The 23,319-nt window shown below is 38.2% G+C and overlaps 1 protein-coding gene across 1 annotated transcript; it reads right to left on the bottom strand.

The window, feature by feature from the left end:
* Positions 1–1,267: 1,267 nt before the first annotated feature.
* On the bottom strand, positions 1,268–21,856 carry cygb2 (cytoglobin 2). The gene is made up of 3 exons (XM_039813671.1): positions 21,538–21,856; positions 11,364–11,595; positions 1,268–5,593 (listed from the first exon to the last, which is right to left on the bottom strand). The coding sequence occupies exons 1-3, from the start codon at positions 21,726–21,728 to the stop codon at positions 5,429–5,431; spliced, it is 588 nt and encodes a 195-aa protein (XP_039669605.1). The 5' UTR covers positions 21,729–21,856; the 3' UTR covers positions 1,268–5,428.
* Between the last annotated feature and the right edge of the window lie 1,463 nt (positions 21,857–23,319).

Genomic DNA, 23,319 nt, shown 5'->3' on the forward strand with positions numbered 1-23,319 from the left:
TTGAATCAGAGTTCAGTATATAGCTATATACCAAGATATTTAATCTTATCAACTTTATGCAGAGACGTGCCATCATTACAAGTTGTTACACAGGAACAAGGTTTTGATTTGAGTTTTTGTCTGGTACCAAAAATAATATAATAGGACTTTGTTTTGTTAAGCAGTAATTTATTATGTAAAAGCCTTGTAGGATTATGAAGTCAGACTGAAGAGAAGCTTGATTTTGTGGTAGATTAGGTTTGGCTATATATATGACAGTGTCATCGGCATACAGTTGAACACAACAGTTATTAAAAATTGATTGTAAATTATTTAGAAAAAAGAAGTGGCCCCAATGTTAAGCCCTGGGGCACTCCTCTGTCTTGAATCAAAAAATCTGATTTACTTCCCTGTAGAACACATTCTTTTCTATTATGCAAGTATGAATTGAACCACCAGGATATAATGATCAACAAAATCAAAAGCTTTAGTTACATTATTATATATATTATCGGTACTGAGATGGTGTGAATGTTGATTATAAATTAATTTTTCAAAGACTTTAGCAATAGAACATATAATGGATATAGGTCTATAATTGTTGAGTGATGCGTGCACATTTCCAGATAGCTGGTAACTTACATGTAGGCAAAGAAAGATTGAATAAATCAGCAAGTGGCTACATAAGAATATGGGAAGCTAGTTTAATAAACCTGTTTTCTATTCCATCAAGTCCAACACCACTATTTACATTTAGATAATTAATGGCATTCTGAACTTCAGTTGGTAAAATTTTCCTAAGAGAAAAAGAACTGCTGCAAGGTGATGAATTACCAAAAAAACAGGTGGAACAGACGGAGGAGAAATGCTGATTGAATGCTTGGGCAATAGAAAATAAAAGTATTGTGGCTCTTATTTGATTAATTGAGTGTTTATCTGATGTATTAATAATGGTTTATTCATAATTTTTTTTCCAGAATTGCTTAGGATTCTTAAAATCACTAGTGAGACATTCTCTATAGTAGTTAGATTTTGCATTACGAGTTTTTGTCTTGCTCAAATTTCTCAACTGCCTGTATATTTCCTAATCAGTACCATCCCTTTTCTGACGGAATGTTGACCATGCTTTGTCCCTCTGCTTAAACAGACTATTAAGTTCGGGGCTGATCCAAGGGAGATGTTTACCCTTGACCTTTGTAATTCTCCAGGGAACATGTTTGTCCAAACATCAATAAATTCAAATGTGTTCTTTAAATAAAAAAATAAAAAAAACTCAGTCAGAGACAAATTTACGTATATTTGATTGATTTTATTGATGGTCATGATTCATTTTCACCAGGCCTGCGACGGTACAAGTTGTGGTAGGCTGTGCAAACATGCGCATAACACTACAAAGTCACAGCACTTGCTCCCACCAACGCAGTATACAATGAAATATTCATATACAGTATTCAAATACATATAATCCCTCTCATAGATATATTTAGAAAAATATAAAGTCCTAACTTTTCAACTGATGGACAGAAACATTTCACAACAAATACACAGAGTTCCATATGCTGTGATGCCCTTATTTGCTGAAAGAGTTTGAACATGTGAGTAAAGTTTGTCTACTTTTCTTCTTAAAATTAAACTGGATTAGTAAGTAACGCTGTATTACACTTGGCATGCGAGGACATGCCCAACTCACCATTTAAATGCAAGACCATGTGTGTATGTTTGTGTGTGTGTGTGTGTGTGTGTGTGTGTGTGTGTGTGTGTGTGTGTGTGTGTGTGTGTGTGTGTGTGTGTGTGTGTGTGTGTGTGTGTGTGTGTGTGAAAAGTGATAAAGAAAGCAAGTGAGCGTTATTGGAATGTGTCTGCACATAATTTTGTGTGTGTGTGTGTTTATGGTGTGACGAGAAACATCCTGCATAGAGGGACACGAAACCTGCCGCTTAGCAAAAGCAACAGTACATCTCCATCGTGTGTGTGTTTGCAGACGGGTTTGACACCACACAGTGTTTAATAAACAAGATGTCTGGAAAACTCTACGTAACAAAAATACTCATGAACCTCGAGGGATGCTGACGTCAGAAGTCGGGCAGACAACAGGACTGGTGTGTATTTTGAAACGGATCATTTATGACTGACAACAGCTTTACTGCCTTCAGAGCTATTTGAGCCAAAGTGGAAATAGTTTACTTTGTGGTTTGTTTGACTCCTGTGTGTATTTTTATCCATGTATTGGCTTAAGACTCTTGTTTAATAGTATCTCTTAGTAAACGAATGTCAAATTTAAATGACCAGCTACAACCACAGCCAGTCTTGGCTTCAGTATCTGTAAAATTACAGATACTGAAGCCAAGACTGGCTGTGGTTGTAATTGTTTTAATCCTGTTATCATGATCACATCCAGCAGATACAGATACAGTTAAAATATCTTGTTATCTCAGTATTTTAATTTTTGATTAATAATCCTTATCTCAAGCAAACAAAACTGTTATATAAAGATAGCAAGATATTAACTTGAGATAATAGAATGTTTTCTTCAAAAGTTGCTCCCTATGTACTGTATATATACAGTATATGTTAATACAGCAGGAGAGCCTTGGGTTTAACTTGCCTTTTTCATTTGCATAACAGAATCTAATCAGAAACATGCAGTACTTTTTAATGATACTTCAATGAAATTGAAGTAATAGGCTTCTTTTGTTTTTGTAAGTTAACTTAATATTCGTCCTGGTTTATGAAATTCAATCAATTTACACAGGGAGCTGTGATTGTTTACCAGCTTCCAAAGGGGAGTATGGTAGCAACAGTTAGGAAACTACTGGTCTAAGGAAAGGTATGATGTGTAATTAATAGCTTCAGGAAGTCATTTTTTAAATTGTGTAAATGTTTGAAGTGAATAAAAGGCCTTTTTATGAAGCATTGTTGTGAATGGCTGACATGGTGTGAAGGGTTTAAGACTATCTGTCGAGTCATAATTGTTTTTGTTCTCAGTGACGCAGTCCTAACGGAGGCAATGGGAAGTAACAGTAGATGAATGACCAAATGAGGAGGAGAGGAAACTCATTACTTCCTCATTAATGCCAGATGCCAATGACAAGGGGGCAGCTAGGAGATACAGGACGTCACTGGAGCAGATGCAAATTGAAGATTGGATCAAATGTCCATCCTAAACAGATTTGCAGTGTATGTTTGGGAATTGACCAGAGAGAGACTCGCAGATGGGACGGCAAGCAGGAGTGCATGCAGTCCAAAGACTGATTACTGAAGCGCCGGTGACAATCTAAGGTAAAGAAAGTTAGTTTGACAGTATGCAACATGTTTAAGGAGGGGCGGATAACTGAATATGTCTGTATATGAGTTTAGAGAGAAACTGTGAGGCTTCCACCATTCCCCTGGTCAAATATATAGAAAGCATCCATTGTGTTATAGCAAAAGCAGTACAATTCACATGATGCATTTCATGTATTTGGATGCCTTTGGATACAATTTCTTGTGTTAGATGGGTCAGAGATCTAAGGATGGCACTTCTAAAGCTGACATGTTTTCCATAGCTATCCGGAGTGATTTTCTAAAACCCTTAATGGAGCCTTTAATGCCTCATGTCTCTCTGATGAAGAGGTAAACTAACTGACAGTCCTGTAAATATTAGCATGCCTGTGTGTGAGTGTGTACACGTCTGGTTGCTGATTGTGTCCACCTGCTGATATTTTCCATCTCACTTTCACAATGTTTGTGTGTAATGAAAGTGAAAAAAATTAAAGCACTGTTGCTAGTCCAAGACTTTCAGCAAAGAAAAAACAGCCCTCTTTAACACGTCAACAGACCAACGTGTCAATGAGTTGTAAACAAAGGCAGAAGAGTATGCACACTTGCCCACTGTACAATTATACAAACAACACTTCGGTAAAGTTAAACAAGACATTAAGAGCACGCAATGAATCAATAGAGAGATAAAGGTGCACAGGTTCCCTAAACATGAGGATATACTTTAGTAGGACACAAAGATAATCTATTAACAGTCAGCAGCTCCATGGTCCAATAGCCAGGGCTTCAACAACTAACTGCCCCCCTCTTAGAGCTTAAATATGACTTCCTCTCTAAACATTTCTTAATCTCTTTTTAAAATATCATAAGGTGTAGGCCTATTCATATGTGTGGCTTAGCCACAAGATGCTTCTTTCACTGCAGGTTTCCACAGAAATGAACTCTGTAAAGTAATAATCCGCAACATTTTCATATAGCCTAAATAAATGTCTGTTTCTGCTATCCCCAGCTGACCGTTCACTAAAACACCCTACCCTGAACAGCCACTGTCCAACATAACGTTAGCTTATCTGTAACTACACACAGCAGGCCTGTCGAGCTTTGGATTTTTTCACATGCTAAAGCAATGTGCGTGAAGCTGCATTGAGAGCAACATATGGTATTCAAGAGTTTGGAGGGTGCTGTTTTTTTTCAATCAAACACACCAAAAGTTGAAGAGTGCAGTATATAAATAGTGTGTTTGTCTGCTCTAACCTACGCTGCAAATGTTAGCATGCCTAGCTTCCAGCTAACACTTACAGTACTATAACACAGTATTACAGTATTTTTCTTAACATTTTTCTTTATCATAATGTACCATAATGCTAGAACTACTGTATATAGCTATGCCACAATACAAAAACAATACTACTTCTTTGTTTCCATGTGGTCTACATGTTTCAAGGTGATGATGCTGTGTAGGACCTGTAGCTTTAGCCTTTTAGCATAACATGATTTAGCTGTTAAGAAGCCTTCAAGTACATATTTAAAACCTTTTACAGGGGTTTTGTTAAAATGAGTTGGATGGAAACAGCAAAAAAAAAACTAACAGTAGCTAACATTAATTAACTAGCTAGTGATAGTTGATCTAATCTGCTAGCAACAGTTGTTATTACTGGTGGCCAGATCGACAGTGTTCAGCTGAAAATGAGAAGCCTACCTCTGTCTGAAATCAAGGAACCACTGCTTCAAATGTTACCAAGAATTTTGAGTGGTAAATCTGATTTTATTATCATCGTAAACTGCATTGGAAAGCTTGACAGGCCTAGCAACAGTAACCAAGAGGGGCAGGGCTTTAAGGGTAAATTGTCAATCAATGATGTGTTGTATGCTTTTGGCAGCAACAGTAGTTTGGAATAAACAGTAGAAGAACTGTATAGTGAGCAGTGATAGCTTCCGTGGCTAAAAAACACAGACCAAAGTACCACTGGCTAAAACTTTATTAGAAATAAAGAAAAATGTGGTCTGGCTACATTGTTTGGTGCCAAAGTGATCTCTGGGAAGTGCGATGTAGAAACACTACAGAAATGAAGGTTTAGCACCCAAAATAAAGTTGCACGGATTACCACATTAATCTTATACATGTCTGTGAAACCATCCTCACAGAAGTTTTGCAATTGAAACTCTTTTACCACCTCTTCTTCCAAATTCTTCACACTGCTGAGCTGGAGACCTGGAGCCAACCCACCTCTGTGTAGGCCCCTGTCACATGCCAGTACACCGCCCCCATCAGTTTGGTCCACACCATCTGCACCTCTGCTGTGAAGAATTCTGGGAAGTCTTCAGCCAACACCTCCAGCATCACGCTGCTCAGAATCTGGGAGGAAGAAGGGTGAAAAAGAAACTTGATGAACATGGGTAGAAAAAGAAAGATTGAAAGAGTGGGAATATGATAATGGCAGGTGGAAGGAAGAGAGAGTAATGTAAAGTGTGAGTAGAGCGGTGGAAATAAAGAATCCAATTTGCTCTTACAGAAAAGTGGGCAAGGTAGGTGAGAATTGAAAATGATAACAGTAAAGCATGAAAGCAGTGGGTGGACAGGCAATACAAAGGGAATGAAAATGACAAAGTAGAGAGAAAGGACAAGCCAGGTAGGAAGTGAAATGGAGTGAAATGGGGAGATGAAAATGTGGATTTAAATGTGATAGATGAGCAGTGGCGTTGGAGGCAGAACTGGGGACATGTAGAACCCCCTTAATTCTCACTTTGTTTCGGCAATATAAAAGTTAGAAACTGGGAAAGAATAAATTGCATTTTGGAAAAGAAGTTCTCAACACAAGCTTTCAGCCACATCTCACAACCTTCCATATAGGATGGATGCAATTGTGATGGAGATGGTTGAGTTAAAAGACCCTTTTCAAGACACTTAAAGTAGTTATTAGGGGAAAAATAATTTCATATACTTCAAATTTCAATAAAGAACGTAAACAAAAACTGGACAACTTAATTGATTCTATAAGAAGGGTAGATAACCTCAACTCTACGTCTCCGTCACCTGAACTTTGTAAAGAGAGGTTGAACCTTCAAGTTCAGTACAATCTTTTATCAACAACTAAAACTGAATGGTATTTATTACGTTCTAAAGGTTACGCTTATGAACATGGAGAAAAAGCAGGTCGACTTCTAGCCCACCAGCTAAAATCTAAAGCTGCCTCTCAACTTATACCTCAAATTTGTAACAGTAATAATGATTTAATAGTTAATCCAATTGAAATTAATAACACTTTTAAGAACTACTTCTTCAAATTTGTATACTTCTGAAAGCCCTGAATCTAACTCTGAAATTTTTGAATTTTTGAACAATATAGATATACCCACCCTCAATTCTGCGCAGAAAACTAATTTGGACAAGCCCATACAAATAGAAGAGATTTTAAACTCGATCACATTAATGCAGAACAAAAAAACTCCTGGCCCTGATGGCTATCCAATAGACTTTTATAAAAAATTTGCAGATAAATTAGCCCCTATTCTTCTTGATATGTTTGAGGATTCACTGGAAAAGGATAGCTTGCCACAAACCTTGAATGAGGCAAACATCATACTCTTACTAAAACCTGGAAAAGATCCCTTGAAATGTAACTCTTATAGGCCAATCTCTCTCTTAAACTCAGATGTAAATATTTTGGCAAAAATCCTTGCTTTACGTTTAGATACAGTAATAGAGAACTTGATTTCAAAAGACCAAACAGGTTTTGTCAGAGGTCGACATTCTTTTAGTAATATCCGGAGATTGTTAGGGGTAATACACTCGTCTAAACTTTCTCAGGATCCTGTTCCTCAGGTAATCATCTCGTTAGATGCTGAGAAAGCATTCGACAGGGTGGAGTGGAAATATTTATTCTTTGTGCTGGAAAGATTTGGATTTGGTACATCTCTTCTCTCATTGATTAAGTTATTATATTTCTCCCCTAAAGCATCTGTAATTACAAACAGAGTGTGTTCAAAGTATTTTCCCCTATCACGGGGTACAAGACAGGGTTGCCCTCTTAGCCCTTTACTTTTTACTTTAGCCATCGAGCCCCTATCTATAGCATTAAGCCACTCACAGTATTTTACTGGCATCAGCTGTAGGGGCATAGAACATAGAGTATCTTTATATGCCGATGATATGCTGTTGTACCTTTCAAATCCGATCTTAGGTATTCCACAGGTAGTTAAAATTTTGAAAAAATTTGGAACTTTCTCAGGCTATAAACTGAATTTTTCGAAAAGTGTTTGTTTCCCCATAAACAGTAAGGGCCTCCAGATTTCAAATACTGATATACCTTTTCAGTTGTCTTTAACGGGTTTTAGATACTTAGGTATAAACATCAGACAGGGATTCCCTAACATTTACAAAGAGAACTTTGTTCCTCTAATTGAAAAGTTAAAATTAGACCTCAAAAAATGGAATTTGCTATTTCTCTCTCTTGCAGGGAGAATTAATTGTGTAAAAATGAACATTTTACCAAGATTCTTGTACTTGTTTCAATGCATTCCAATATTTTTAACGAAATCCTTTTTTCAAAATTTAGACAGACTTATTTCATCATTTATATGGAGTGGAAAAACACCTAGGATTAGGAAGGAATTTCTCCAAAGACAGAAATCTCAAGGCGAATTAGCTCTTCCTAATTTCAGGTATTATTATTGGGCTGCAAATATCTCGAAAATACTTTATTGGCTTCAGAACCCCCAAGATACGTGGTGCGTTTCAGAGGCAAACTCCTGTACCTCATCATCCCTTCCTGCTTTAGCATTATCTAAATTACCCCTTTGTATTTCTATGTATACTCAATGCCCAGTTGTTGCAAATACTCTCAAGATTTGGTTTCAATTTAGACAATGTTTTGGTTTCAAGGACTTCCTCATAGCCAGCCCTATATGCAAAAAACACCTATTCCTTCCAGCTCAATTGGACTCAGTCTTCAGTCAGTGGCAACAGACAGGTCTCGTCAAATTTAGTGATCTTTTCGTTGATGATTGTTTCGCCTCTTTTTCCAACCTCTCCTCAAAATATAATCTGCCCAGATCACACCTGTTTAGATATTTTCAGGTTCGTCATCTAATGCAAAATCTTTGTCCCACATATCCATTCATTCCTCCCAGTACAGGATTGGATGCAATTTTAAACATCCCTTTACATTTAAAGGGAATAATTTCAAATATATATAATACTTTAATGTCGATAAAAAATATTAATCTTGATAAAATTCGTGCAGAATGGTCAAAAGATCTGGCAGTGGATATATCAGAGGAAACCTGGAATAATGCATTATCTAGAGTGAATGGAACAACCTCATGCACTCGCTTGGGTTTAATCCAGTTCAAGGTCCTACACAGACTTCATTACAGCAAGGTTAGGCTGTCTAAGATATACGCAAATGTAGCTGATACATGTGAGCGTTGTCGCTCTGCTGAGGCAGACCTTGCTCATATGTTTTGGACTTGTCCTAGACAGCTGGATTACTGGACAGCTATATTTAAAATTTTGTCTGTGGTACATGTTAAGGATATCAGGCCTTGAGATGGCTGTCTTTGGAGTACCTGAACAAGATGTGGTCTTGTCCAAAAAATGTCAAGACGCATGTGCTTTTGCATGTCTTTTGGCTCGCAGAAGAATATTACTTGATTGGAAGTCAAGTAAACCACCCTTAGTTTCACTATGGCTTAGTGATGTGATGCTATTTTTAAAACTGGAGAAAATTAAATATTTTCTTAGAGGTTCCACCAAACGTTTTTATTCTGTATGGACCCCAATGATTTCTTATTTTGAAAAGAATGCAACTCTTCCCCCAAACTAAAAATAATTAAAAATAATTATTGATATCAAAAGACCTGTATACATTCGATCGGATGAGGTAATCCGACACATTTGGCTAACAATGTTGTCAATTATTTTCTCACTGTTTGCAACATAAGAACTTTGTTCTTTCTTTTTTCCCCTTTTTTTTTTTTTTTTCCCTTCTCTGTTCAGTGGGTGGGTTGTGGGAAAGTGGAAAAAACTTTAAAAACAAGGAGTATTGTTAAATTTGTTCTGTATGTGATGCATCACTCTGTTCTTCCTTCAATAAAAATATATAATAAAAAAAAAAAAAAAAAAAAAGACCCTTTTCAACCGTAGGAACTTTTCCCAGGAACTACGAACCTTTTTAGGAAGTCATTACGTTTCGACTGCAGGGATTAGGGTTTAAATTAAGTTCCAGGGACATTATTTTACCCCCCAAAAAGTCACCAGTCTTGTATAAAGTACTTGAAAGCAATACTTGAGTAAAAGTACAAGTATCTTACCAGAAAATGACTTAAAGTCTCCTTTTAGAATATTACTTAAAAGTCTTAAAGTATCTGATATTTACTGTACTTAAGTATCAAAAGTAATTTTCTGATATTAAATGTACTTAAGTATTAGAAGTAAAAGTAAAAAAATCTTTGATTATGAACTTTATGGCCAAAGGTGTGTAACGTTATCTTCATCACCACTGTCGTCGGGGGGGGAGGGTCATCTTCTTTTACCATGGCAGCAGAACCTGCACCAGGTGCTTCCATGACACTATCAGTCATTATGCTTCCACCTCTTCTTCTTTAGTTTTGGCCTATGGTTGGGTTTTTTTGCCGCTTGGCAACAAACAGGCATTAGGTCACCAAATGGAATGGAGCGTGCATTATCTTGGCAATTTAGGAGCAATGTAGTGGAGTAAAAGTAAAAGTTTCCGGAAGTAGAAATAACGAGGTAAAGTACAGATATGTAAAAATTCTACTTAAGTAGAGCAGTGATGTATTTGTACTTTGTTACATTACAACACTGAAAGTCGCTGATCGGTGGGTACTTCCCAAAAGTACAGGAACTTTGGGTGAAAGGAATGGGCTGAAGGAACCTTTGAGTTCCTTGAAAAGTAGTTCCTGGGAAAACCCGACTTAGTCATCATGTGACCTAAATATGGAATTTCTGTCATGTGACAAGAGGTGGGAATCGTAATGTCCTCCTATACGATCACTTGATATCATCTCACCAAAATTCCAACAAATTAAACCATCTCCATTACAACTGAGCAACTACATGCACTAAGCCCATGGGATGTGATTGAAAGCTGTGGAAATGATGGTGCCTTTAAGTTGGACCTTGTATTGTTGACCTACTATTTCCAAGAAATGAATCTTAAAGCTCAATAAATTTCATGTTCAGAAGATGGTGCAGTCTTTATAGATGTCATATGATGACTAAAGATGAGCTATTCATGAGCTATATTCATTTTCATTATTTATTAACCAGTTGATTATTTTTTATTAATTATTCAGTCTATTAAACCCCAAAATATATAGATAGATAGAGTCTTAACCAGCAAAAATGTTTGGTATTTTGTGTGATAAACCTCTTGAAATGATTAATTAATCAGAAAAAAAAAAATGTTCTTGATAATGATGATGTGTTGTTTCACCCAACACGTTCACCACCATCATGATCACCACAAAAATATTACATTATGACCAAAGAGGTTCACCCTTGTACATATGAGGTTAAGGGTACAGGGAATACACAGTGGGACTAATTGTTTTAATGATTTATTCACAAAATGATCAATACAATTTTAAAATGCATCGGAAGCCAGTGGATGAATGCTTAAATGGTGGTAATATGTCCTCTTCACAGCTGCATGTATGAACCAACTGCAGACGACATTCAAAAGACTTAAAAGAGAGAAAGCATATGCTTCCCCTCTTCAGATGAAGAGGGAATCGTATTTAAAAATCATAGAGTTTCACATTGAAAATTATGCAACCAACCATACGGTCTAAATTAAACACTGGATTTTTATGAAACTTATTCAAGGAATATGATTTTAAATAGGTGATTACATTTAAATAGGCAAAAGAATCCACTGTGGTATTAGATTGGTAATGAGAACATTTCTCTAGGTAATGGGATGCTTTGATATTTCAAGGGGCTGCTGAAGCAAGAAAATACTTCCGCTGTGCCACTTAACCATAGAGCACCTGACAATTATCTTTCAGGTCACAGTCTACTTTTTTTTGATGGACACACCCATCAAGTGGTGAAAACTAGAGAGCAACACGTCTGGTAACAGTGGATCACTGCTTAAAGTTACCTTGAAGTACATGGGTTCCACCTTGTGTTTGATAGCATGGGCCTTTCCCACCAGGGCCAGCACTGACGACACCTTCTCTGGGTCATGGAGGTTCACCACCACAGTATTGATGGCATTCATCACCCTGCGGGCATGGTGCCGAAGTTGGCTGCTTCGCTCCATCTCCTCTGGATCCTCCATGTCCTGGAACTGGCTGAAGTACTGTTTGGCTGATGGGAAGTTGACAAAGAACCTAAGGAGGCGAATATATTTCAGATCACTTTTTACATCCAAACCTCATGTAAAAACCTTGTGCTCTTTACTGAAAATGTGTAGATGTTGTAGTGGCCATTGAAATTCCTCATGTTAATAACCAACAATTCCCCCACCTCCATCATGCTAAACCCACCATGTTAAAAGCAACACAAGTGACAGCATGGAACAAACAAATATTCCTCACTTTGCTTGCTCTAAAATCAAGGTGATGGAGGTGCTGTACAAGAAAAGCATGTTAGCATCCAGTTTGTGTCAGTCACCTTCCAGTCTGCTGTACTTGAACAGTGCCACGCCATTTAATAACTCTGCCAGGCATTTGTTATTAAATTAATAGCAAGACTTGTGATTTGATGTTTTCTGTAAATACGACCAGTGACGTAGGAGGAGAAGAGGCTGTTGAGGAAGAACAGCCACTAACAACAGAAATGAGGAATGCCGGTCAATGTTTTTTGGGATAAAACACAGTATGGCAGCATTATACATATACATACTCTAATTTTAAATAAAAGTTGGGATTTAAAAGTATCACTCTCATGAACTCATACAGTTGCAATTCACAAATAACAACAAATTCAAGATGTGAATCAACTGGAGCAACAGTCAGTGTTACAAGAGGGCCTGTGATGATGGTACAAAATAATGCAAAGCCATCTCTTCACCAGTGGCTGTATCTATTGTGTGATACTCCCGAAAATGACAGGTAAAAAAAAAAACATACTTTTTTTTTAACAATTTAAATCTAGTGCCACCATATGGTCAAAACTGTAGTTGTCCTGTACTTAGTTAATGACCCAATACCTGCTAAACATAAGCAATTCCCATCAGCCTCAGCTGTGTACTTATGTCTGTATTCATCGATGCTAATTAACAAATGTTAGCATAATAACACGCTAAACTTAGCATGCGGTGCCTTATGTTTAGTCTCACATAGCTGCGAGCATGGCTGTAGACTCTTATTCTTGTTGTGTCTCTCAAAGGGTCTGGTTGGTTGAGCAGGGAATCTGAACTGCAGCTACAGTATATGTTAGCGACGATTGGATGCTGATACCTGAACTAAGGCCACTAAACAAAACACTCCTTCTAATGATGCCATCATGCCACAAATCTACCATAATTCAAATTATGGTTAAGGTTTCTTATTTTCTTTATTGTTTTGTTTGCTTTTTTTCTTTGCTGGTTTGTCATAAAGAAAGGCTGAGGAAAATGAGAGGAGGGATTAGAAATGAGAAGAGGGAAAATGCTCCTGCTGTGTATAATTTTCTGGTTCTGCATTGTAGTTTTGAAGGAGTTTTGCACAGAATCTAACAAGAAAGACCATTTCTACAATCCTGAATACAGATTGGAGAGGGAGTGAAGCATAAAGACCCCAAGCACATTACACAAACTAGAAAGACATATTCGCTTAACATTGTTGTTACTATTCATTCTTGAATTGTTGCTGGAAATAAACCCAACATGACATCTATTCATCTTAACTGCGACAAATCCTATCAGAAGCCCATAATAAAGCCAGTGAAAATCTCTCATTATAAGAACCATGCATGCATCGCAAGATTTGACCAAAGTGGGGACTCATGCTTGAAAAATAAGAATTTACCCAAGAAACGAATAGCCTGAGGCTGTGAAGTCACTCTCTTTCCATTTTTATAACACTCATTATCAAAACATGACCCTCAGTCTGTAAACAATATATCAAGGCCTTTAAATTGCACAGATGCCATAACCTCTAATCAATCTCTTGTGATTTCCTTCATTATTAAGTAGGTTTTTGACTAAAACGTGATTTACACACACACACACGCACACGCACACACACACACACACACACACACACACACACACACACACACACACACACACACAACATTTTTCATGTCTGTAAGTGTGCAATCCACCTCACTGTGACGGTAGTGCCTTGCAGAATATTTTACAGTGCTGTGTAGATGATGAGACCCTAATAGTTAAGATTGAGTGTAATTGGATGCAGGTGTGCTGAAGAGTGGTGTTTAATTTTAATTTTCAAACATGTCTGGTGCTGTTCATGCCGGTGGATTAACCTCAAAGACACCTACTGAAGGCACAGTATTAAGCAGATAAAAAAAGAAATTGTGAACGTTAGCTGACTTTAGCCTATCCTTGTTGCCAGATCTTGCCAGTTTGTTGCTGTGACAGAAACAGGTCTCGTACAAAGTAAGCTTTTTCCTGATTTGTCCGTCTGGAAATTGCCATTCTAGTGTCAGAATGTTCGGGAGATATGTGGCTTGTGAAAAATGATTCCAATATTTACTTTGGTGACAATGAGACGATATAATCGGCCATATTCTGTTTTCACGTTCATTCTCCCATAGGAATCAATACACTCAGGACCTGCTGCTAGTCTCCTAAAGAAGTGAGGCATTGGCGAAACCCACATGACACAGATATAATAAAAATAATATTGACCATATCACTGTTTTAGTTAAGCGTGTTAGCATGCTAATTTGTTAATTAGCTAACAAACAAAACACATAATACAGCTGAGGCTGATGGGAATGTCATTAGTTTTACAGGTCATAAACCACCAAAGTATTGGACAAAGTGACATTTTGAACTGATGATGGTGCTAGATTAAAAGTCAGAGGATCATCAAAGTCATGTGTCAAGTGGTGAACTAACCAAACAACAGAGCAGACTGACATTGCCATATAGAGCCATGCTACTGTGGCTTAAAGTGAAAGCTAGTATAGTTTGGTTATGAAAAAGTGGTAAAGCTAACCTAACATCCTAACATCCTCTCACAAATCTGGGAAACAGTTTCAGCTGTTGTCTAACAGACAAAATAACTGGTCCTTACCATGCTTCACCTCAGAGCTTTTCAAAATTCATTAAAAACTTGTGATGTGAGAGAAAATGACACTAATCTCAGATGTGTCAGGATTGCGTTTGAGGTCTGCCCAGTAAGCACAACGAGTGCTTTTTTTAAGGTGCAGATGTAGTAAATTCCATTCTTAAACCACCCTGGTAGATGTAAGAGGAGAGATAAACAAAGAAAATGTAAATTGTCTGCTGGGATTCTTGTTACAAAGATTTGTTTTGATTCAAGGGTTTGACAGTTTTCATCACAGCCGACTGTGTGGTCACAGCAGCTCAGTAAGAGGGAGGAAAGCCAAAGCAATAAGTTTCCACAAGCTTAGCTAAAGGCGTATGTGAGAAATTTGGCAGATACTGTCAATTTTTACAGACATTTAAAGTGAAACAGATCTTCAGCCTGAGCTTTACACCATGTGTTGAGGCAATAATTCTTTTGTTACCACGTTTAGAGATTTTTTTGTTTAATGACCCAATAATTAAGTATTAAGTATGCATGCACGCACGCACACATGCACACGCGCACACACACACACACACACAACACACACACACACACACACACTTCTGCTCTGACCCACTTTAAAGCTTGTCAGTGCTCCAGCTGACTAGAATTGCTCGTACAGTTACTTCCCAGTTGGAGATTGGCCCTCGGCAGCCCTGCTACTCTACATCCCACAGATCCTATGTCATGCTAGACCTACAAAGGCTTGGCTTGCCTGTAGCACTGCTAGCTTGGCTCTACCAGCTGTCACGATATGTACACACTCTTTTCCTTGGTGACAGGAATAATACATACTGTCTAGTAGCTCTTGTTATGCTCAGACAAAGTTAACTGCAGCGCTTTAAGAAAACAGTGCTGCTCTGATGTTTTCTTTGAAGACATTTTTATTTTTATTTTTTCTGTGCCTGTCTTCTTATGTTGGAATGATAAATGTTTAATCCCTCGTAGCTAAGGCATGGTTTTACAGTACAGTACATTAAAATAATATATGCAACAGGCACAGGAAACCTTTCTGATCTGGTGTTTCAGCATCTAAAAGTCCCTATCATCCTTTAAAGTGGATCCCATGACCCTCAGAATTTAAGATTTGAAAACTTTACCAATATTCTAGAAAGTATGTTCTCTTAGTGATTTACGTCCAGTGACACAGTTCAGTGCCAACACAGTAAGTATTGTACCCTTTATGTAGCGAGGCAGAACATGAGAGCGTGGAGGTTGGAGTGATGGGGTTATGGATGGGTGTGTAGAACATCAGAGTTTTAATGCAGGAGACCAGAGACCTAAACACCATCTTCCGATGTAGATCAATTTACTTAAAGATAGAATCAGCCAGGCCGACATATTGGCCAATATTAGCTTATTACAGTTACATCTGTATCTGAGTATATATCAGCCTTTAAGTAACACATTTCAGTAGAGAAATGCCAAACTAGGTTTAAGCTCATTTTGAAACAATGTAACTATTACAGATTGTCCACCATAGACCATAATTTTTGTACTGTAACCCTAAACCCCTATATGAGCCTGGCAGGCATAATTCACCAATTCAAGTTGCAAGTTCTCATTTCATTTTCTTACTTTATTGACAATGCTAATCACCTATGCATATTGCCTACATACATGTACTGTTAGTATACAGTATTAAGACACTGTGTGGTAAAACATCAGCATATGGACATGCTAAGTACCAATTCATTGTTTGGTGTGTAATGTACTTTCTTACATATACATAATAGGAAAAATATAGGGGAACATAGTGACTACCTGATCCTTAATATGTTATATGTGTAACGGTAATACTACATGTCTCTAGAGGCATGGTGGGAGACATTTTGTCCCTGTGTGAGAGGAGTGATGGTGTTTAGTACTTTGGAGAGCTCTGAACACATTCTTGCACCTGTCTCTGCATTTAAATGAAGTCATCAAAGCCAACGCAGCACCATTAGTGGGGCTTGTTAATCACATTTTGATTACAGTGGAAGGGTTTTTCTAATTTTTTGGAGTACCATGAACCACCTTGAGCCAGTCAAGGACGTCTTTTTCACAAGGCAAACTCCATGACTCCATACTGCCGGTCTACTTATTGACGAAAATAAAAAATATCCTATATATTCCTGATTTTAGTAGACCTACTGTATTATTTTGTACTTTTTATGTTTTTACTCTGTGTTTTTTATTGTGATATGGATCCACCTGGGTCTGAAATAAAGCATAAAGTAAAGTAACTGAAATGTCTCAACAACCGTTGGATAGATTGTACAGACATTCTTGTTCCCCGACAATAAATCCTAATGACTTTGGTGATCCCCTGACTTTTCCTCTAGCCACCAGCAGGTTGACATGTTTTGGTTTTGAGTGACATATCTTGTGGAGCTACTGGATTCCCCTAAATGTGGTATAGACTTTTAGGATACCCGGAGAATGATCTGACCTGTAATAATAACTCAGACTAGCGCCACCAGGTTACAATTAAAACATTTTCCAAAACTTTGGTTTATAACCAAATACCTGCAAATTAATGCCATTTCCATTAGCCACAACTGTAATTGTAGTGCTAATTAGCTATTCTTAGCATGCTCACAAGTAACATTGTTAGCATTTAGCTCAAAGCACAGCTGTGCAGTGTGTACAGCCTGACAACATGGCTGTAGACTTTTATACTTGTTTTCTTCCTTTCTCTATTTGTTATATGGATAGGTTGTGCTTTTTGTATTGTATCTATATACGTTTCTGTTGATGTATCTGACTTTCTTACTTAAAAAAAGCTTCCTGTTTAACAGGGCTTTCGTACAAATCACATTGTGAAAAGTTGGCCGTTTGTTTGTGTGGGTTTTGTTGTTTGTTTTTTAGAATTACATCATGAAGATGGAAGCCAGACGAAGAGGGCATTTTATTGTCCATTTTAAATAGTCTAAATAAACTACTTGATATCGATGTTGCTAAACTTTAAAACAGCTAACTATGATGCTACATTGGAATTAATGTGGAATATGTTAACAATATTCATTTTTTAACCTGATATCTCCATCGACTCAGATATTTTCATTCGTGCTTGAGATTTTTTAAAGTTCTGGTAACATCACAAAGTAGGGAAAAAAACAAACATAATTTATTATATTTACATTTTTTCCCATTGAAATGTGCATCATCACTTTTGCAGCACATTTGAGGTACAACTTTAATTTGGTTGAACTGTGAAACCAGAGCAGTGTGCATCAATTTGGTACGTGCATCTGCTCTCTCTATCGGAAATAATGGTCTTCCATGTACTTATGTGTGAAAGCCCTATAATGCCGCATTTCAATTGCATGGCTCAACTCATCTCGACTTGACTTGACAAATTGTCGATAGTACCTGGTACTTTTTTTGCTAGCACCTCGTTGCGGGGTTCCAAGCGAGCTGAGCCGAGTACACCAATTTTATTTGTGTCTTGCTCCAATGATCTGTTATAAATACAACATTAAATACTTCAAATTAATTAAGTGAGATTGTCTCAAAACTCTGTTTCACTGTGACACTTAATTATCTTCTGCTTGGTGAAAATATGCTTGAATCCTACCATCAGTACTGTCAGTACAACAGTACTATTTAAGTCAAAGTATGCGGTATGTAAGCATAAGTATGCAGGGTTTGATTGTAGTCACAAAGATGCCATATGCACTGTTCTGCTGACGCCTGGGGTGCTCTCACTCTTTGGTGCAATTGCATTTGTACGCATTGGTGAGATCAACTGAGGCTATTGTCGCTGTCTATTCCCTCGATGCATCCAGGCACATGGATTGACATGAAAATGCAAATCTGTGATCACATGTGGGACATTGTGTACTGATCTGAAAAAGAAGATCCCCATGGTTGAAGACTTTGACCGAGAGTCAGCCTCAGGTTATGTTAGGTAACTGACGATTTGCCAGCCAACTGTTGATAATCACACTCCTTGTGCATCACAGAGATAAAATAATGAAAATGTAAAGTGCTGAAACAATCAGTTGACTCGATTAGTAGATCGACAGAGAATTATGCCAAACACTCACTAATACTTGAAGCAATAAGATTACAGCTTTTCTGTCGTGTGTTATAACTGAATACATTTGGGTTTTGGACTGCTGGTCAGACAAAAGCAATCCAAAGGCGTTATCTTGGACTTTGACGTTGATTCTTTGTTTGATTATTTGGATGTATATTCAAAATACCAACATACAAACAGTTGTCAATGAGGAATTTCTTAAAGGAATATTGACACTTACTTTTAATGCCTTCTTGTTGAGAGTTTGATGAGAAGATTGATACCACACTCATGTCTGAGAGTGGTATCAATCTTGTCGTCTTACTCTTAGCAAGCAAGTGAATAAGCACATTTTCATAAAATTCCTTTTTTTTTTAAAGCTCTGGTGATTATTAATACATTCTTAAAAATGCAGGCCAAAGCTGATGCCTGGTATTTGTGAATGATGCTAAGTTTGATTGAATCCATAACGAAAATAATCATTAGTTGCAGCTCTAGTTGTGCATATTCTCTCACACTGTCAACTTATTATGTGTGTTGTGTTGCTCTTTGGCTACGAGAAGCTCTAAAAGTTGTCAATATGTATCTATACCAGAGTCAGCAAAACACATTTGTGGTATGTAATGTGTTTGGTAGCTTTGACGTAATTGAATTTGTTGGTCATCACCACCAACTGAGATTTTACAGTAGGAAGAAAGCCATCTCTTCATAAAGGGAGGAGAAAATATTGCAAATTAGGGAAAGAAAGGTATTTAAGAAATGTAAAAGGAGTGACAGACGAGAAGACATACAGTGTGGCATGGAGGAAGACATTTAAGTGCCAAAGCTTGTTGCTGTCATCCACAGATAAGAGCACAACACACACACACACACACACACACACACACACACACACACACACACATATAAAGAAAAGATGCTCTCTGCCCCTTTTCACTCTCTACCTCAGGGATTCTCGTCACCCCAAACCGTAAATCAGTTTGTCTCAGTCACATCAGTCTCCTTGGCTACGACTCGCTGTCCATTCTAACAAGCCCTTCAGGGTTTTCTTAGTGTAACACTGAGACAGTTTAGCTGGGGACATTCAAACGGATCAGGTCTTTCTTCTTTGATATATAAAAAAAAGACATGAAAAGAAGCAGGAAAAACATAGTCAAGCCGTGTTACATCGAGTTGGTCTGCAACACTCTACAGTGAAGCTTCACAGAGAATTACTGCCTGTTGAAGATTAGGCACTTGGAAAGAAAAGGTTTGATTTTATATTTATGGATATGTTTTGACAACTTAAGAAGACAGTAGCGCTGATTTAGCAAGAGCTGTGCGTAATATGAGAACAAGGTTACAAGGTTACAAGCTTACAGTATATCCAAAGATAAAAATGTATGAGGCATAAACTATCTTCTATGCATGAATTTGAGATAAATGTAAATGAACGGAGCACAAATTCAACATCTCATACATTTTTGAAGACATAGGATGTCTTGTAATACTGAGAAGGGGACTATGGAGTATTTCTTTAGCAACACTTGTCACAGCTTGGTTATTGGTGGTTGAGAGAATACGTGCAATGCATGGTGTGTGTGTGTGTGTGTGTGTGTGTGTGTGTGCACGTGCCTCTATATGCTTAATTATTGTGTCATTAAACAAAAACAATCTCTAAATGTGGTAACATAAAAGAATTATTGCCTTAACACATGGTGTAAAGCTCAGGCTGAAAATCTGTGTTTCACTGCCCTCTTTGTCTGTTGCACATAGGCGTTATTGTACATACATTCAGAAGCTACTGTACCAAATTATTAAGAAACTCAGCAAACCAACACCCACCAAAACACCAGCACAGTGACCTTTAGTATACTGTGCACTGCGGATTTCACGTCAGATTTTAGCAGATTCCCTTTACACAAAAAAAAGATGTTATAATTGTGCGACACAATGTCACCTGTTACAACCTCTACAAAAGGATTAAAGAAAACGGGGACAAAAATTCAATTCAATTAGAATTTTTAAATCTTTTAAATTTTAAATTTTCCCTGAGATTTGATATGATCCTACATGTTCCTACTATTATTGCTAATATCAATACGTTTGATGCACTATTTAGATGTGCCTATTTTGTTTTTCAAACCATTTCTTTGTTACTGGTCACCACATTTGTGCTCTCTGTATTTCTTGGATACTCACCAGCAACAACAAAATAGGGAGGCTTTCGAGAAATACCTCATACATAGTCTCACATTGCCAGACCTATCTCGAAAGCGCTGTTTCAGCAAATGAGTATGGTCTGGCTACATTCAGCCTATCTATTCTGGGATAGGAGAAAAAAACGCTCTTTCTTGTTTGTATTTCTTTAAACCAATTAACAGCCGTCCTGGGCGGCGCTAAGCCCAGATAGCAGAGATAGCAAGAGAGGAGGAACATCCGGCTTTTGAGAGACTCCTTTGGATGTCAGGCTGTATCCAGCAATGTACCTACATCTGTTGAGTCAGACCACCTTATGCAAGGTCATTCTCATTTACATCAGCAGTGATGTTGAGCACTTTTCATAACCAATCAGGTGGGCCTTTAATGTAAATGTTTTGTAAAGCAAAAAGCTCCTGAAATGTTTCTCAGCATACAATGATAAATGACTTTGAAATTGTAAAGATGTGTTTTATTTTCTGAAGTCATCTTTTTTGACAAAGTTTTTATAATTAGGAGAATCGTGTGGGTCTCTTCCTTTGCCTTCATGTGTCCTCTATGTGTTTGATGTAAATACAGACAAAATGCCAAGGACAGAAGACAAATTAAGAGAGAGAGATCCCATTACTTTACTTCCCAACTAGGCTACTTATTATTAAGGATGCACTGGATGGTTAACTGATCACAGATAATTAATAGAAGGTTTCAGGATTCACTGTGAGAATAAATCCAAACAGAGCAACATAGAACGCTCAAGCACACAGCCTTAAACTTAAGCATCTTAAACTGTAAAGTACAGAATGTATTCACTGATTGTTTGAAAGTTTACACACACATTGAGACAAATCTTCTGGTTTTTCCGGCTTTCACGTCTTGACGAAACTCACCTTATGAGCACAGACACCCCCACGTCCTCACAGTTCTTGTAGACGTGCCCCCACGTGTCCTGGATGATCTCCCTCTCGGTGTCGGACAGCGGCTCGGCCCGCTCCGGACGATCCTCCTCTTCTCTCCGCACTCCCAGCAGCTGCGGAGCTAGAGGTGGAGAGGGCGGCGGCGGAGAATCCCTGCGAGACATCCTCCTGCGGCGCAGCAGCCCGGAGGCTCCCAGCAGCACCCGGGGGAGGTAGGGAGCAAGGGAGGGGGGGAGGGAGATGGAGAGCTGAGACCCCACGGCGGGAGCTGGGAGAGGAGAGTCGGGATGAGAAGAGGAAGGGGGAGAAGAGAGTGGCAAGTGGCGCTCACAACCGAAAAAAAGAAAAGGGAAAATAAAGCTCCCAATCCCCCCACTGCCACCCACCAAGCTCTCACACTCCAAACTCTCCCTCGCTTGTCCTCCTTCCAACTGAAAACTTATTTCCCTCACTGGTTTGCTCTCTCCTCTTTTCTTTTCTCCTCACTTTTTTCCACTTCTCCTCTCCCCACCTCTCTCTCTCTCTCTCTCTCTCTCTCTCTTTCTTCCTTCCTCTCTCCCACAGTGAGGGAGATGCTTGTCAGTGATGCTGCCGTTCTCCCGTCAATAGCTACTCTCCCTCTCTCTGATCCTCTCGCTCTGGTGGAGGAGATGAGGCGTTCGGAGTGTGGTGTGTGTGTGTTGTGAGGACCTGATGGAATGAGAGCAGAGTGGGGAGGAAAAGAGAGAGAAAGAGAGAGAGAGAGAGAGAGAGAGAGAGAGAGAGAGAGAGGCGTGGAGAAATCGAGAGACAAAGAGGGGGAGACAGAGAGAGAGAGCGTCAAGGGTCTCTTGACAACACCTCCCCAACGCACACAACTGCATTGTCTCTGCACATGTCTGACACACATCCAGTGAGTAAGAATGTGTTTGTCTATTTCTCTGTCTGTTTAAGATACACATATCAATATCAAAATAGATATATAAAGCACGTGTTATTGTTATTATAGAAATGCATTCCCTCTGCATGTGTCCAAACATTTTTTCAACAATTTGACTTAAATATTTTTAACAATGTATAGATGACAATAATTTGTCCACGATCAAAGAGTCACAGAATCTAAATGTCTTGGAAATCTGGCTTGATAAGAAATGTAAATTTATTATTGCAAACCTTGTTGGCAAAAACTCTAACAGATGCTTGGCCTATTGTTGGAAACAGAAGCAGCTTCCCTCTGACTTGTAAAAATAAGATTGTTGCACCAGTTTTCCTCTTAGTTCTGGATTATGTCAAATATCGACATGCTGCTGCCTCCGCTCTGAAGCCCCTGGATTTCATTTACCACTCTGCCTTCAGGTTCAATACTGGTGATAACAACACTCATCACTGCTTTCTATCTCATCTTTGGTGCTCTGGAACTCCATATTATTCCAGTGACTGGTTTAATGCGCCATGGAGCCCTGAACCAGAACTGGAGACCAGACTGCCGCTGCCAGCGGTCTCATGGAATAAAATAAAATAAAAATCCAACCACTTCTCTGTAACATCAAGAACATACTCAATCTCTATCTGACTGTGATTGATTTGACTGAGCCTGCACCTTGTTTTTTTTTTTGCCAGTTTTCTGTTCTTTTGACTTTGTCTGTTCTTTCTATTTTGTTTCTGTTGTTCTATTAAACTGTTAGCTAGCTTGTTGACATAAAAGCTCACGTGTACTCAGCCAACCTACCCTGTATACAGAAAGGTTGTATTAAACTAATACAAATAAAACATCTT

The sequence above is a fragment of the Perca fluviatilis genome, chromosome 1 (genome assembly GCF_010015445.1).
Source record: "Perca fluviatilis chromosome 1, GENO_Pfluv_1.0, whole genome shotgun sequence".
Classification (NCBI taxonomy): Eukaryota; Metazoa; Chordata; class Actinopteri; order Perciformes; family Percidae; genus Perca; species Perca fluviatilis.